At 31.2% G+C, this 16,598-nt stretch overlaps 1 protein-coding gene across 2 annotated transcripts in view; it reads left to right on the top strand.

The window, feature by feature from the left end:
* Nucleotides 1–318: 318 nt before the first annotated feature.
* Nucleotides 319–16,598, top strand: part of LOC122270303 (uncharacterized) — a 24,724-nt gene continuing 8,444 nt past the window's right edge. The window contains exons 1-2 of one of the 2 annotated variants that reach the window (XM_071185074.1): nt 319–464; nt 8,500–10,578. In XM_071185074.1, the coding sequence (XP_071041175.1) occupies nt 8,536–9,453 (918 nt within the window). In that variant the 5' untranslated portion in view covers nt 319–464; nt 8,500–8,535 and the 3' untranslated portion in view covers nt 9,454–10,578. Of the gene's footprint in view, nt 465–8,499; nt 10,579–16,598 lie in introns of those variants that run through there. The other variant, XM_043047128.2, reaches the window with a different exon arrangement.

Below are 16,598 nucleotides of genomic sequence, written 5' to 3'. Positions count from 1 at the left end.
CTGCTGTTATTTTTCTGCTTGTTGATTTCGTGTTTTTAAAATTAACCTGAAAGGTTCTATTATGTAAGTAGGCCTGTATAATTTTAATGATACCAGTTGGGAATTTCAGTTGTATAAGCTTGAAGATGAGACCCTGATGCCAAACTCGGTCAAAGGACTTTGCGATATCTAACATCAGTAGTGCTGAACTCTGTTTGTTATGGAGTCCACGACCAATCTTAGGATTTTGTTTTACATACGGGACGGGGATATAGAATAGATTCCCGTAAATAGTGACGTCACCGTCCGCTTTTGATGGCGGCGAGTTTAGACGTCATCGTAACGCAGCGCACCTTTTTGTCGCGCACGCGCATTGGTGTGATAGTCCCCCCCCCTACTCCGTAGCTACTTTGAAATTTTTATTCATTCTGTTAAGTGTCGGAAAGTGGAGAAATAAGCTGAAAATATTATCGGCAATAAATATAGTAAGTGGAATTTTAACATATTTTAGATTTAATCCAGATTGTAAAATTATTTCGATAGTTCTTTTCTTTAAAAGTTTTTAAATGTAGTTAACATTCTATAGCAATGTAACAAAATATATTGAACCTAAATTTTTTTTTTTTTCGTAACACGCGTGGTTTTAAAAATTGGCTTTTTTCTTATTCTACTATTTTAATTTTGTTAAAATTAATATAGACCTGGTATTAATGTTAATTTGAAATAGACTATTTTTGTGTTTGAATTTGACATTTATTTTTGGTATTGAAATGTGAGTAGTATTAATTCAATTTATTGAGTGTGATTTTTCTACGTTCCTTTTATCCAAGCGGAATTTTAATCGCTTTAGCATCTTCGGTGTTACAATGAACTTTATTTCTAAATTCTATTCTAAATTATAAAATTAATTTTTAATATTGATGTGCAGTGTATTTTTATTCATTTTAATTTCTCCCGAGTAGAGATGGCTCTTTTAATCTATGTTGGAGTGTAACATGTGACTGTTATTTTTATTTCAGATGTAAAACTTAAAGTTATAGTTATCTTAAGTTGTAAAAGTAAAATGTTGATTGATTTTAAGTAGCTAGTTATATGCTAGTTGATTTTAAGCTAGTTGATGCTAGTTGATGCTTATATGCTAGTTGATTTTAAGTAAATGTACTACCTGAACTAGTGCTTTTTCTGTAATTTCTGCGAAATTTTAATCATTATTACAGTTTTGGTGTTATGATAAATTTTATACCAAAATTCTAATTTAAGATTGTAAGTGCGCAATAATCGTTCTTCGAAGAAGCATTATTGACATGCATTTCTGTGAAAAGAAAGAAACATATTAGTCACATATACGTGAGTTTGGTTTTTGAATTAAGATATTTAAACTTAAACAAAAGAGGGAAAAAGCACGTTTTTCTTAATCTATAGCAGGGGTTTCCAACTTACATGAGGCCGGGGGCCACAATTAAAAACACAAATCAAATGGCGGGCCGCAACTTTATCAAAATTTTTTCTAGCACTCTTACCTGTTTGAAGGAATATTAAATATTACTGTCGGATTTTTACCAAGTTGTACAAAACAAAAGTATTGAATTACAAATTAAAATAAGTAGATTTTTAAAAATATTTAATTGCATATTAAAAAATTCGGGCTACAATAACTTGAATGTGCACCTATGTATTAAACAATTAATGTGCAGCAGATATCTAATTCTTAAGATGTAAAACTTTAAAAAGGTTGGTACTAAAACTTACATAGCACACAAAATATTCAATGAGAAAATTGAGGTTTATCTGCTGCAACCACCAGAGAATAGGTATTTACATTAAAAATTTAGTAATATTTGTGTAAATATTTTCGTCCAAAATGAGTGTTTTCAAAAAGTTAAATCGGAGAATTTCTTCGAGAAAATTTCTGATACACACATGCTAAATTATATTCACAAAATACAAAAAACTTAAATAAAAAAGAGCAACATACACGATTATTTTTGTATTTGAATAAATATTTTCTTGGATGCAAAACCTGAGAAATAAATTTTTTTGCACCGTTAGTACGAATTTCACAGAAACGAAGAAATTAGGTTTTTATTAACGAGAAAAGTATATTAAACCCATATAGATTCTTTAGGAAAATTGTCCGTAAAAAAAATTACAACAGATATATTTTAGTTCGCGAGCCACAAAAAAAGGCTTCGCGGGCCGGATGCGGCCCCCGGACCGCCAGTTGGTAACCGCTGATCTATAGCTTTAAAAATTATCTTGTGTGGGCTAATGTTAGAATTTTCTGAAAAAGAATGCTTCTTTGAAAAATCGTTGTTTTGACGCTTCAGCTTTTCAACTTCGTCTAAAGAAGGAAAAAAAATTATAGTCAAAATTATACTAAAAGAAACTATAGACAGTGGCCGCAAATAAATTTCATGCATATTAAAATTTAAGCCAGAAAAAAAAACAATATCTGTGAAAACTAGCGAATAACAGTTGTGGTAAATAGCGAAAAATATTTGATTTTCGGGTTAAACAGAAAGAAATTGAAAGGAGATCGGTGGAACTATATCTAAGTTAGGCAATCAAATTGGTTTTGCCTTTTTGTCATCTTTTCTTAACTAGTGATTCGATAGTTTCCAACTGTCTTTTTGTTACTTCATCGCTTAAATAATAGGCTGCGACCTATAATTGCGAACTATTTAGATTAAATTCTTCATAAATATTTAAACAATCAGAACGAGAAAACGGAACACTCTGTTCACATATTTTAAAAATGTTTGTGGCACATGAAACACAATTTGATTGAAAACTTCATGTTTGATGTTGCAAAAAAAAGTCTCAGTTTTATCAAAATCTCAGGAATCGGTGCTGAGGCTAATCACAGCAAAGATGGATTTAAAATTAATTCGAAAAATAATAATCCAGTTCATCTAACTAATAAATCTAGCAATCCAAATAATCACCTTACATCCCTATTTAGTCTATGACAGACAAACAGGTATTTTATGATTTTAATTACATACTTGCTATACGTGACTGAAATTAAAAAATTATCAGATTTTTATGTTTTTTTGTTTAAGCATAGGAGTAGTAAGCGCATAATTTTTCAAAGTCACTTTTAACATCCTAAAAAATGATTATTTTTTCATTAAAAATTTAAAAAGTTTAGAGGGTTTTTAATTTAAATCATTTAACGATTATCGCATTCATGTAAGTGTTATTGTAAGTATCATTTAAAGATTTTTCTAAAAAAAATACATAATTCAAATACAATTTTTTAACGAAATAAAACAAAATTTTGGGTATTGGTAATTTTCAACTACAATTGAAAGTTCGTAGGAACCACGCAAAAACTATGCTACTGTGGCAATAGACAGATTCGTACGTGCATTGTGAAAATGTGTTGGTTGTAATACTTTTTTTCATTACTACTTTTTCTTTCTGGTCCCGCAGCGGACTGATCGTTAGGACACGGTTCCCAGCAGATCACCGAAGTCAAGCATCACTGACTGCGGTCAGTGTGCGAATGGGTGACCACTTGGATCAGTCTGCGTAGGGACCAAGAGTGTGCGCTATTGGTCCTCGTTAAACTGTGCTACCGTAAAGTGCTCGACTTCGCTCTCAGGTTGTCGGGCTACCGAAGCCGAGGTGCCATCCCCTCCGCAGAGGATCAAAATTGTGATGGCATGTCTTCGGATCATCCTCCGGGATGTTTCCCCGACCGTGGCCAATAGCCCATTGCGCTGCTCTAGTGCGACGTAAATTAACAATAACAACTTTTTCTTTCTGACAAATATTTTATGGTATGATTGTTACCATGGATGATTGAAATCAAAGGAATGTCGATTCTTACCAGTTAATGTCAACAATCACATAGTTGCTTTGGTGAATGTCCGAAATATTTATTATATCCGATTAGATATTACTTTATTCGTTGATATTTTATTTATTCGCTATTTTAATATATTAGTATAGATTGGGGGAAACATCAGTGTTCCGAGATCCGATAAAATGCATATTGGGCAGTGGCCCTTGACCTTAAAAAAACATCGATGTAGTGCTTACCGGGCAAATGTATATCGAGCAGAGGCACTTAAATAGATCTGGTATATAATTCGGACTTTCACCAAAGTCAGCATGTTATTGTCAGCATTCACTGGTGGAAGCTAACAACCAACAATTTCGGTCATTTACTGTAATATAATTAAATTTTGTCCCATAGTATTCAAATTATCTACGGAACTGGCAGGATGTTTTGGAATTCGAAATAAGTTCTTTCTTTAAATTGTAGCGTATCAAGCTATATTAAAGAACTGTTCAGTTTTTTTATAAAAACCTTTTATTCACAAACAACACAAACAGTAACAAATATGAATTACCCGTAATGGGATAGTGAAAAGATCATAAGACAACAAGAAAAACACGTAACGGGATATCAGGAAATTCAAATTCCAAGCAAAAACTAATCTAAAGAAAACCAACAACTCTGTCGTTCTAAAAATTGACTTCTAATTTTATCGTCTGCTTTTATTTTTTTAAATTTATCTCTTTATGTGTTTATTTTATTTTATTTATGCTTTTGCCAGCCTGCTATTTTTAAATATTTTTACTTTTATTTATGCTTTTGCAAACCAATTTTCTTTTTTATATTTTCAGACTTTATAAAATCCATAAAATGATATTTTTTATGTATTTAAAATTTAGATAATTGATATATAATTTAGCAGAATAAAAGTTTAAATATAACTACGCAGCAAAATTTTAGCATTATTGTTAATTGTTGTATTTTAATGTTGTAGTTATTTAGCTTATAATTGGAGTTAGTAGCTATTTACGAAAGATAAATTTTCTTTTAATTACCCTTTTTATTTATTTATTTTTAAAATTTTAAATAACTTACAGCATTATCAAATTAGTATATTGATTTGCTTCAAGGATTAATTTCTTGGTAAAACTTGACAGACTATGATGAATGTTCTTAAACTTTTTAACTAATAAGTTTCATTTCATACGATATATTCTTTTTTTACTTCTAATTAATGTGAAATATGACGTACGTCTTTTTTCAAAATTTCAGTAAATAGTGGTAAAACTATTTTATTTGATTATCAAATAACTTTCAAAAATTTCATTTCTACTTTGTAAGACCGGATTGTGTCAAATGCATAGCAATATTAAGTGGTAGATTAAGCAAAATTTTTATTCTTTTAGCTTTAGGACATTCTTTTTCTAATAACTACATGGTTAAACAATAAATGTATACTATAAAATGTCGTATTTTCTCAAAACTTTTCGGAAATAAGTAATGAATGAAAAAATTTTTATTTAACTTTTTTACAATTTGATTGTTCTGGACAAAAAGATTATTTCGCTAAATACAAGCCTGGACAAATTTATGTAAACTAGAGAGCTGTGCCCCCTGCTCGCTAACGCTCTCCAACTCTCGAAAATTGTTACGCAATCTTATATGGTTTGCTTCGCAAACCAAGCTCGCTACTAACTTAGGTACATTGCAAATGCACAACATTCTAAGAATTCAAAACAATCATTCAAATCCATATAACAACTTTTTTTTAAAAAAAAATTACATCTTTTAAGTAAATATTAAGTCATTAAAATAAATTTGAATTCAAATAAAGACTCATTGACTGAGACTCATTTTTCAATGAATAACTAATAACAATAATAAAACAAATAAATTCGTGATATAAATCAAAAATCGTCGAATAAATTCGTGAAAAAAAGCGCTTTCGGCAAAATACTAATTCTAAAATAGAGATCTATCGACAAAGACTACTCACTTCTGCCAAGCTTAACCCTTTTGAAGTCCGTGGTAAATATACTTACCACCACGTTTTACCACTTTCAATTTAGGTTTCCATGTTTCAATAACTTCAGCTCTCTTGAAGTGAGTTTGAATAAAATTGGTAACCATTTGTCACTTTTAAAAAACGTATAAAAGTTATAAAATACATAATTCCTTTTGAAGCTTGTAGCATTTAAGGAATTTATTTTATAAATAAAGAAAAATGAAAGTCAGTAAGTTCCTAATAGGTCATGTTAAATATATTTACCACCAAAAAAATTGCATTTTTATAAACTAAATGAGGTTTTTTTTTTAATATCCAATTACTGTTCTTAAAACAATTTCAATTCCAAAAATACTTTAATTTACCTTTACTAGAAATAAAGGGCCCGTTAAAGGGTTAATAGTATAAGATTGCCGCAGCTCAATTGTTATATTCGTTTCAGTTTTTAAAACCGCTATATGTTGAGCCGCCTTAGCCAGATTTGGCATGTGACATTTTTAGCGACAATCATTGGTCAATTTTCTAGCGTTGCCATTCGGGGAGTTGTAATGAGGCTTTTTTTTTTGTAGCCGTGTAAGAGAAATATATATATATATAGATACAGTTTTTCTATTGCAAATGTATTTCAAGATAATTTACACTACTTTTCAATCATAACTGAATTAAGTTGTTATATTTACCTTTATAGAAAATAGAATATTTAAAAATACACTTAAAAATAGTATTTTTGTGTATACAATACTTTAATTGGGAATTACCTTAAGTTTTTAAGTTTAATGGGAGATTTTGCTGCAGATGTTGTTGTTTTTTTTAAATCTTTTTCTTTTATTTTATAAAACATCATTCATCTTTACATCGTGTTACTTATTGTCGATGCTGGCAATAATTTCTCAGTTTTTTTAGGCTCGAAAAATTTCAAATCCATAATTAAGCATTTTAGTTTTTTAGTCTTTATTGATATCTTAAATCTAATAATTACAAATATGCATTATGGTGGATGTGAATCTTCTAAACACATCTGATAAAAGGTGAAAACGGAATAGTAACTTTTTTAGAAAATTTATTAGTTTCAATGGTTTTGGAAAGAATATTTAACAAAATTTTCGAAATCTTTGTATTCTTACTTAATTATTTGAGCTAAAGTTTTTAGATATATGCTATCATATATTTTGATAAGTTCATATATAGGAAGCTCCGTAACCATCATCATAGTTGGCCAGACAGACCAATGAGAGCCAATGCCTTCCTCTGAAGATTTCTCCATGACGACTTCCGATTTATCTTTGATCCCCGATTCTTTTCATTAATTGCGAGAAAATCAGACTCCACTGAGTCAGCCCATCTCAATCGCTGCCTTCCCCGCTTTCTTTTTCCAGTGCGTCTAAAAAGCAGTATCTTTTTTATTCTGTTGTCGTCACGCATTCGAATCACGTGGACGATCCAATTCATTCTATTTATTTTTATGCAATTAATAATATCAGGTTGTTTATAAATCTTGTACAGTTCGAAGTTAAATCTCCTTCTCCAGTTATTGTTTTCATTTACACCATCAAGTATACCCCGCAAAATCTTTCTCTCAAATATTGCGATACAACTTTCCTCCAGTTTTGTCACATTGTCCAAGCTTCAGAAGTGTATGTCAAGACTGGCCGGACAAAAGTTCTGTAGATTAAGAACTTTGTTTTTCTAGAAAGAAACCTAGATTTAATAAATCTTCTCAGCCCATAGACAGCCCTATTCGCCAGATAGAGTCGGGTTTTTTTTTTATTTCAGGAGTAATTCTGTTATCAATAGTAATAATTGATCCTAAGTAAGTAAAACTCCTCACCGTTTCAAATCTATAAGAATTTATTTCAAAATAGGGGTCTGGGACTCTGTTTCTTAAGAATAACATATATTTTGTGTTCTCTACATTTATGACCAAGCCCACACGCCTTGCAGCCACCTCAAGGACAAGAAATGCCTCTTTCAGAGCAGGAAGGGAACGAGCAATTATATCAACCAGTTTTGGCAACTCCGTAACCACAGTTTTTAATACACATTTTTAGGATGCGCAAAATGAAATGAAATTACATACATATGTTGCTAAGTAAAGTTCAACGAAACTAACGCAAAAACGTTAAGAAAACCATCGTTAGCGACCGAGCCTACAATCAGCTGATTTTTACAATTCGATCGATGCGACTATCGTTTTACAATACAACGAAAATAGACGATTGCGGTGACAGTATAATAAATCATTTAATGTAATTTTGTTTGGAGAAAAATTACTATTACTTAATATGATAATTACTTAATATGATAATTACTTTATATGATAATTACTTTATATGAATGTAAGGTGAGATTTTGGTATGGTGATCTGTGGCAGAATAATCTCCAAGTATTGGCAAATTCCGGGCATCGGTCCGCGAGAAACAAAAAAAAAATCGCCAGGTGCAATCGCCAAGGTGCCAAATGGATTTTAAATTTGTAAATCTTTAACAAATATCATGTAGGTGTTTACGAGTACATTTCGAGTTGGTTCCTTTCTGTGATGTTTTTTTGTTTTGTTTTTCGCGGAGTCGCTGCCAAGACTTGGCAATTATTCTGCCTCAGATCAGGATTTGGAAATCTTCCCATTTAATAAAATTATTCTATTATCAAAAATGGCATGAGCTTGCAGATACTTGTGGATTGTGTGCGCAAAATCATTTTGTTTTCATCTTACTATGTTAATTTATTTTAGCTTGACTGATTTGCACAACCGATTTCCATAGTTAGAATGGATTCTTCAGAAGATCAATATCATGTGATGAAACTTCTACTTGAACATGGATCAAAAATTAATCATAGAAATAACCGTAATCGTACTCCTTTACATGATTTGCTGGAAGTGATGCACGAAGATTTTCAAGAGCGTACAATTCATCTATTACTATCATATGGAGCAGATGTGAATGCAGTTGATAATGAAAATACTAGTATTCTAAGAGAAGCTCTTATGAACCCCTATGTACCTTTAAGTTCCATAATTATGCTACTTGAGTTTGGGGCTAATGCTGATGACTGTGTAGGATTTTTAGACTCGGAAATGCCTGTTGCGAAGCTTTTGTTACAGTATATTCTAATAAAAAGAATATCAAATGCTGAACTAGAACCAAACGTGACTGATTTTAGTACCTATTCTTCTTTGTTGAATTTGAAATTTTGTGAGCATTTAGAATACTATGACGAGTTGGTTGCATACAAACAGGGTTGCTTAAAAGAATTAAATGCGATGAGGGGAGAAAGGATAAGTAAAAATTATACTCTATTTTCGTATATAAATGAGAGATGCAGTACTGCGAAAATGAATGAAGATGATTTAAAGACATCTCTTACTGATAAAGTTTTATCAAAATTTAATCAATATCCTTATTGTGAAGATCTTATCATTGCTTCTTTGAAAAAAAGGTGCATATTAGAAGTATTAAGTAATGAGAAAATTTACACTTGGCAGCAGATATCCGATTCTTCTTTAGACAAATTTAAAGTAACTTTAAACAGTGATACAATTAAAACATTGGCAACATATTTATCTAAAATTGATATGATAAATCTCACTTTAGCCTACCGATATGGTTATGAAGCTTCTTTGGATTCAGCAAAGGCAGAAATACATGATTTAGAACACTGTACAGAACGTCAAAAATTTTGCTAATGGCATGCAGAAGGTTCTTGGAGAGCCGAACTACCCCAGGCATCAGGCCAATAAAGGCTCATTCTATTTACAAAATTAAATGTCAATAAAACTTTGAGCGTTTAAAAGATATGTAAGAACTTTCTATCTTTGATGCATAGGTTTAATTGTGCATGTTTTAATTCTTTTTATTTTCTTAACCTTTCTGTAAACTGTTTAGGGATGATTACTGTGGATGTACTATCAAGTATGTATTTGGAAACTATTGACTTTGTTGTAGTGGTTTTTTCCGAAAATTGTATTTTCGTGAGAATGTAACCAATAAATTTTGCTTCTATTTTTAAATCAATTTTTGAAAGTTTCTGCCCCATACTTTTCCATTTTTATGATGAGAGGTCAACAGAATGGTGGTAATAACACAAATAATAAGACTATAAAAATTCCTTTTATTGTGTGGAAACATTTCTACTGTTCATTTAGCTGACATTCGATATGAATTATAAAAATCTACGTTAAGTTATAATCTTTGAATAAAAAATTCACAAAATTTTTATCAAAAAGGTATGCATCAAGGGTTATAAATAATTGTCAAATTATGGAGAAAAAAAACAATATGTTGAATCATTAGGAAAGTAGAATGAAAAACATCAAAGCAAGTTTGATTGTCTGGTGAAGCTTGTCTTACTAAAAATCACCTTTCAAATCCTCTCATTTTCCTTTAGGAATCCGAGGTGACTTCCTCAGTAATAATTTATTTTGATTTTGCTAGGCTAGAACATTAATTTGTGTCTCCTAATTCGTGTATTTTTTTTAATATTTATCATTCCACTTTTGACAAGGACTGTAAAAAAAGTATATTAAGGGCAATGATTACGAATCACCTAGCATTTAATGTAGCTTAATAGAGGAAAATGAGTTTTTAATCGTTGTCAGCAAAAGTTTGAAATCTCAACAAGTGGAAGTCAGAGAGTGATTAATATAGTTCCTGTTTTTTTATAAATTATGATTTCATAATGCTTGAATAATTATGCTATTTGAAACTTTATATTGAATTGTTAAAAATGTTTTTCTAAATAGAGATTGTAATAATTATTCAAGTTTGTAACAATTGTATTTGTAATGTTTAATTAAAAGAATTTATAATTATGTGGTTTTAATGCAATTATTCATTTATAATTATGTAGGTGGTGCTTTTAAATTTATATTCTTGAAAGATCATTCCAAATATAAAATAAATAAAATACTGTTGAACTTCCTTATATCGAGCTCGAATGGATTGCAATATTTCTAATTATAGCAGATTGCTTTTAAATTATTAAAATGCTATTAAAAATCATGAAAGTTCATGCACGCTTACTAATTAGTAATAATACCAGGGCCTGCTTTAAGCATTCGTCACCTCAGCAAATGCGATAAAATTGCGTTTTGGTGAAAGTATTGGCGAATGAATTTTTCCACTGGAAAGAAATTAAAACTTCGTCAAAATGAATTTTTCAAAACAGATCAGTATTTTTTATTCTATTACTGTAATTTTCCGTAGATGCCCTGCATAACCAATTTGAATTGGGTCCAAATAATAAGAGCCTAAAACAAACTACCGTAAAATAGTTGGAAGAAAAAAAATTTTTATCGTAAAATTTTTTTAAGGTTTGCATTTGGTAAATACTTTTGATATTTGGCTAACTTACAAATTAATTTGAAATAATTTAATACAAAATTTAATAATTTGAAATCTTTAGCGAGAAAATCCTTGACTGAATACGATTTTACTTTTTCTCTCTTGTGCAAAGTAAGTTCAATTAGAACTTTATTATTGTCTCTTTGTTCTTCAAGCAGGACTAGTGGCATTTGCACGTCCCGCAGTGGACTGATTGTTAAGACACGGTTCCCAGCAGATCACCGAAGTCAAGCATCACTGGCTGCGGTCAGTGTGCGGGTGGGTGACCACTTGGATCAGTCTGCGTAGGGACCGAGGGTGTGCGGTATTGGTCCTCGTTAAACTGTGCTACCGTAAAGTGCTCGACTTCGCGTGCAGGTCGTTGGGCTACCGAAGCGGGGGTGCCATCCCCTCTGCAGGGGATTAAAATTGTGATGGCATGTCTTCGGATCATCCTCAGGGATGTTTCCCAGACCGTCGCCAATAGCCCATTGCGCAGCTCTAATGCGACGTAAATGAACTACAACTACAACATAAAATAATTAAATATTTAAATACATGCAATAAACTATTTTTTGATCAAAAAGAGCTATGAGCTAGCAATTATCACCGATGTATCTTTAAAATATGCGAAAATTGATTCGTTAAATTTCAAAGAATGGCTAACGCTTAACCAGTCAGAACATTCCATTTCGTTTTTCGCTTATCCAATTAGAACGATTTGTCGTAGAATGTTCGAATGTTGACAGTGACCTTCCTCGTACTTGAAACTAGCCAAATTTCAAAACTTTCGGTTGGATAGTGTTACGGTGGTTTAAAGACACAACTACTACTATTAATTTTTAACCAGTGATCGTTTATTTTATGCATATATTGTCGAATTAATTTACATACCTCAACTATTTAAAATACTTAAATTAACAATGCTTTAATCAAATACAAATTTAAATAACAAATGAAACTAATTAAAAGGCTCTGATTAGTAACAAATAAACTAATTGGCATGGAGAGAACTTACCCATACTGATGTTCATAGTGGAAATTGGTGAACCTCTAATGACTCGGTTCTACTCTCTCTACTACTTCTGCTCTCGTTTTGTTGTCTTTTTTTGGATCTTTTATACTAAATTTTTGCTCGATAAAACTATTGCTAAATTCTGGAAAGGTCACATAAGAGATCAAACTTGGACTATAGACTTGTGATTAACCCTTTTCGACACGTATTTCTTAACTTTAATCAAGAGTGTTTATTTGTATTTGCTTAAGTTCTATGTACTAATGGAAGTTTCCACAGTATTTTAAATCTAATCAATTATTTTGCAATTTACGATAAATCTATTTTAAATGTTTTATTGTGATTCTGAATTAAGTGACGATAAGCGTCACAATAGCTTAGGAGTCTATAAGTGACCTACACACAGACAGACATTCATTTTTATGTATAAAGATTGCATATAAACTCGTACAAATCATGTAATTATTAAAATACTACAGTGTGTATAATAATTTGATCTAATTCTTATAATGTACTAATATAATGCTTGATATAATAAATATTCTATATTTATATAATGTATCGTCTGATTTGTCCTATCCTCAAATTTATATTATATATCGCCGAATTTAACCAACTGATACACTAACATAAGCAAGTGCAAACCGGTTTCAGTCACATAAAAACAGTAATGCTGTATAGTATCACCTGATAATTAAGATTTTGCATAGAATCTTACAGTGCGTCTACTAATTTCGCCAGGGACTGTAAAAAAAACTCAGCGGTGCGACAGCCCATAGAGGGCCAAGGCCTTCTGTGCCCATCTCAGTTTTCTTGACCTTGGACTGTGGGGTGCAAGAGCAGATGATCCGGTTAGGTGGTCAGCCGAACGCGGAACCCCCAGTGCTTAGTTCCCAAGCATGCTTGGTACTCATTTATCGACCCACTGAAGGGATGAAAGGCTGAGTCAACCTTGCCCGGCCCGAGGATCGAACCCAGGACCTGTGGCACGGGAGCGCTACCACTCAGCCACCGGGCGTCCCAGGGACTGTATACGTATACATTTTTGTTGTGCACCCCAAGAAGTTTTTTTAAATTTTAACTGTCACACTTTTTAGAAATAACACTATTCTTGTTGCTTTTCAATATAAGATTTAAAATAATATTACGTTATTCTGAATTGAACATTTATTCTTTCTAATTTTGTAATAATAAATATCACTCAAATAAAATTTACTCAAGACAGAAACTCACATTATCTCATTTTATTTTAAAACTGATGTTGAACAGCCCATTCATTTTTGGGTTTGCGGCTATTAATGTTTCATCTCCGTAGTTTCGAAATTTTGATCGAAACCCAAAAGACAAGGGAACTCTTGGATCAAGCATTAGGACAATGGTATTCGTGCTGAACTTTTTGATTGAACTGGTCTGCATTTGTGTTGCATAGTTAGGAAGCTCTAATGATTGTAAAATTGTGTTTACATCAGTCCCTCTTTTATTGGTTGGAAGAAACAAAGAAAATTAGAAAAAAAAATTACTAAAAAGGAACCAATAGGATAAATCACCTTGTTAGTAATCATATGGATTTAACTGCTGGTAAAATTCAGGTATCAAAATTTAACGTAATTAAACATTAAAAGAAATGTTAATATTTGAAATATTGGGTGTACAAGTTAGTTCGGTCCGTTTTTAAAAAATGACTCTGCTGTTATGAATGTTATATAGTGACAGCTGGTTTCGGTGGTTTCAGAGAGATTAAACATCTGACAATAATATTCAGTTTATACCGCTTTGAGTTTCATACATAAACCCTGTTTTTTACTTTGTTGAATGTGTCAAATTTTGGGGTAATGAAGCACCATTTGCGGGAGGTTTTATGTTTCTGCTTTAATTGGAAGAAAAGTGCAGCTGAATTGTATCGAATGCTTTCAGAAGTTTATGTTGACAATGCTCCAACTGATAAATCATGTATTGTTTGTCTAACTTAGGTACTCTGCCAGACATTCGTCTGGAGCTGTGGCGGTGACTATGGCAACGAGGTATGATTATTTTAAGTAGGGGTGCGGGGTCCCTCTTTAGGACTGGTTTCGGCGATAGAATAGGTGACCTCTTCATCGAAGCTACCCTCCCTAAAATGCACTCTTCTTGTTTCCATAGCACCAGACTGCCGCAGACTTAGTGGTGGTCAGAGTACATATCTTAGACAAACAGTAGGGAATGGTTTCGACCTTTCGAGAATGGTGAATAAAGAATGGTAAATGCTGAATGATAAATGGTGAATAGTTTTGTATACTATGAGCTACTACAACCTAGTGATTCCATTAAAGGCGATTGGTATAGGCTACAATTGATTCATCTGAGCCGTGCATTACGAGAAAAAAAGGGCGGAATACGAGCAAAGACATGACCAAGCTATTCTTCTGCATGGTAACGGTCGGCCTGATTTCTCAAATATCGTAAAAAATTATTTGGAAACGCTCAAGTGGGATATTTTACCACACCCGCTGTATTCAGTGGACATTGCTCCTTCTGACTACTGGTTGTTCCGACGGATGCAGCATGATTTTGCAGATCACCAATTAACTTCTTTCGCAGAAATCAAAAATTGGCTCCTAACTTGGATCGCCTCAAAAGACGAGATGGAATTCGAAAATTACCCGAGAGGTGGGAAAAAGTAGTAGCCAGCGATAGACAATACTTTGATTAATCTGTTCATTCATTTTGTTCTGAAATAAATGCATTTTTGACCACAAAAAAACGGACCGAACTAATTTGTACTCCCAATAGATAAAATATTTAAAAAAAATTAAATAATGCATTATAGGATTAATTTAAAGTTTACGAATAGGAACTGTCCTCACTTCATGCTCACTCTTCAGCACCTCTAAAATTGTTCTAAATATCGATAATTATATAGGGATTTCTTTATCTTCTATAGCTCTACAGCCCTTTGTGGACCCTGGCTTGTTTCGCAATTTTATTCCATACAGTTCTCTATTTTGACTTCTCTCCCTCCACCTACGAATTTATTATTATATAAATAATACTTTTTCAGCAAGTTATATTTTAAAAAATAAATACTTTCTAACTTTTGTAAATAATTCGAAAATGTAGATAAAATCTAATCAGTCATAAGTTATAGATAATAGTTTCATTCTAATAAATATTCAAATACATTTTTAATCTGAGCTCATGTTTCCAAATTGAATCGTCAATTGAGTTCATCAAAATTTTAAAACAAATTTCTCATCATTACTTCGTATTCTATTTCAGTATTAAAAGCAGTTTTTCATTCTTGTGTTTTATATTTCACAAATTTTTCCCCTGATGCTTATTTTTTTTTAAATTCTTTTTTTCTAAAAGAACTTGATGATGAGTAATTTTTTTTCTTTTTTAACATATCTTTGGATAAGTTTAGTGATGTTTACATGAAAAGTAGAACTACAACATTTCAAGACTATTGTATTCTTACCTTTATTTTACACTTACGCTTCGCTTTGTATTTCAAATTAAATTAAACAAAAAATCTTAGTTGATATTTTTACTCTTTTTAGTTATTTTGGTAAGCACTTATATTATAAGACATAGTCTTCCGTAAAAAATGGATGCAGTCAAAATTGCTGTAGACTATTAATACATTCATGATTCATCATGTTTATTATTTATATAAATAATAATAACAATCTGAGAAAAATAAAATGCAAAACTCACTGAAATATTTTCTATTTAATATCGCTTTAAAGCAATATTTATTTTTTAAAATTTGTTTTTTTTTTAATTAATACTAGACGGGGGTCTAGACGGTATAGAATAATAGACAGGGACAGTGATGACGTATTTTATGACGTCAAACCCCGCCTCCTTCCAAACAATTTTTCAACGAACCATTTCAATGGCATTTCCTATGTGAATTTAAGACGGCAAGATTTTTAGTTAATTCTTGAAATAAATAAATTTATATAGAGCTTCTAAGGAACATATTCCTAATTTATGTAGTTCTCTTTATACGGGGTATTCAGTAGATTTTACGAGTTAAGTGCATTAAATGCTATAAAAAAGTTTCAAAATGGTTATCTTTAATTTTGATGTATAAAAATTTAAGCGTCAGTACTATTTTTAACTCTTGTTTCATGTTTATAATAATGCCTTATTTTATTTAGAATTTGTTACATATTCTTAACCTACATCTAATTTTTTTCTTTAGTTATGGAAAGGCATGCATTGTTTTAAAACGTTCAGAAATGAATTTTTAATCTATAATTAGATTGTATTTATCAATACTAATGTCTGTTTATTAAATTATACCTGATGATTAAATTTGTAGTTATTGTAAACTTTGTTTGCTTAAGATTTTCTGATTATTGCTGCTAATTCTCATAAGCTTTAGTTTTTAACTATTAAATAGGAATAAATTATGTAACTAACTTATTTAATATGTATACATATAGTTAAATCTGCACAGAGTTTTAGTTTAAACTCAGATTTATTTTGACTTGAGATTTTTTCTTGTTT

Source organism: Parasteatoda tepidariorum, chromosome 9, assembly GCF_043381705.1.
Source record: "Parasteatoda tepidariorum isolate YZ-2023 chromosome 9, CAS_Ptep_4.0, whole genome shotgun sequence".
In the NCBI taxonomy this organism is placed as follows: Eukaryota; Metazoa; Arthropoda; class Arachnida; order Araneae; family Theridiidae; genus Parasteatoda; species Parasteatoda tepidariorum.
Note: the sequence above shows the minus strand (reverse complement) of the source record. Positions and strands in the feature narration are given on the sequence as shown.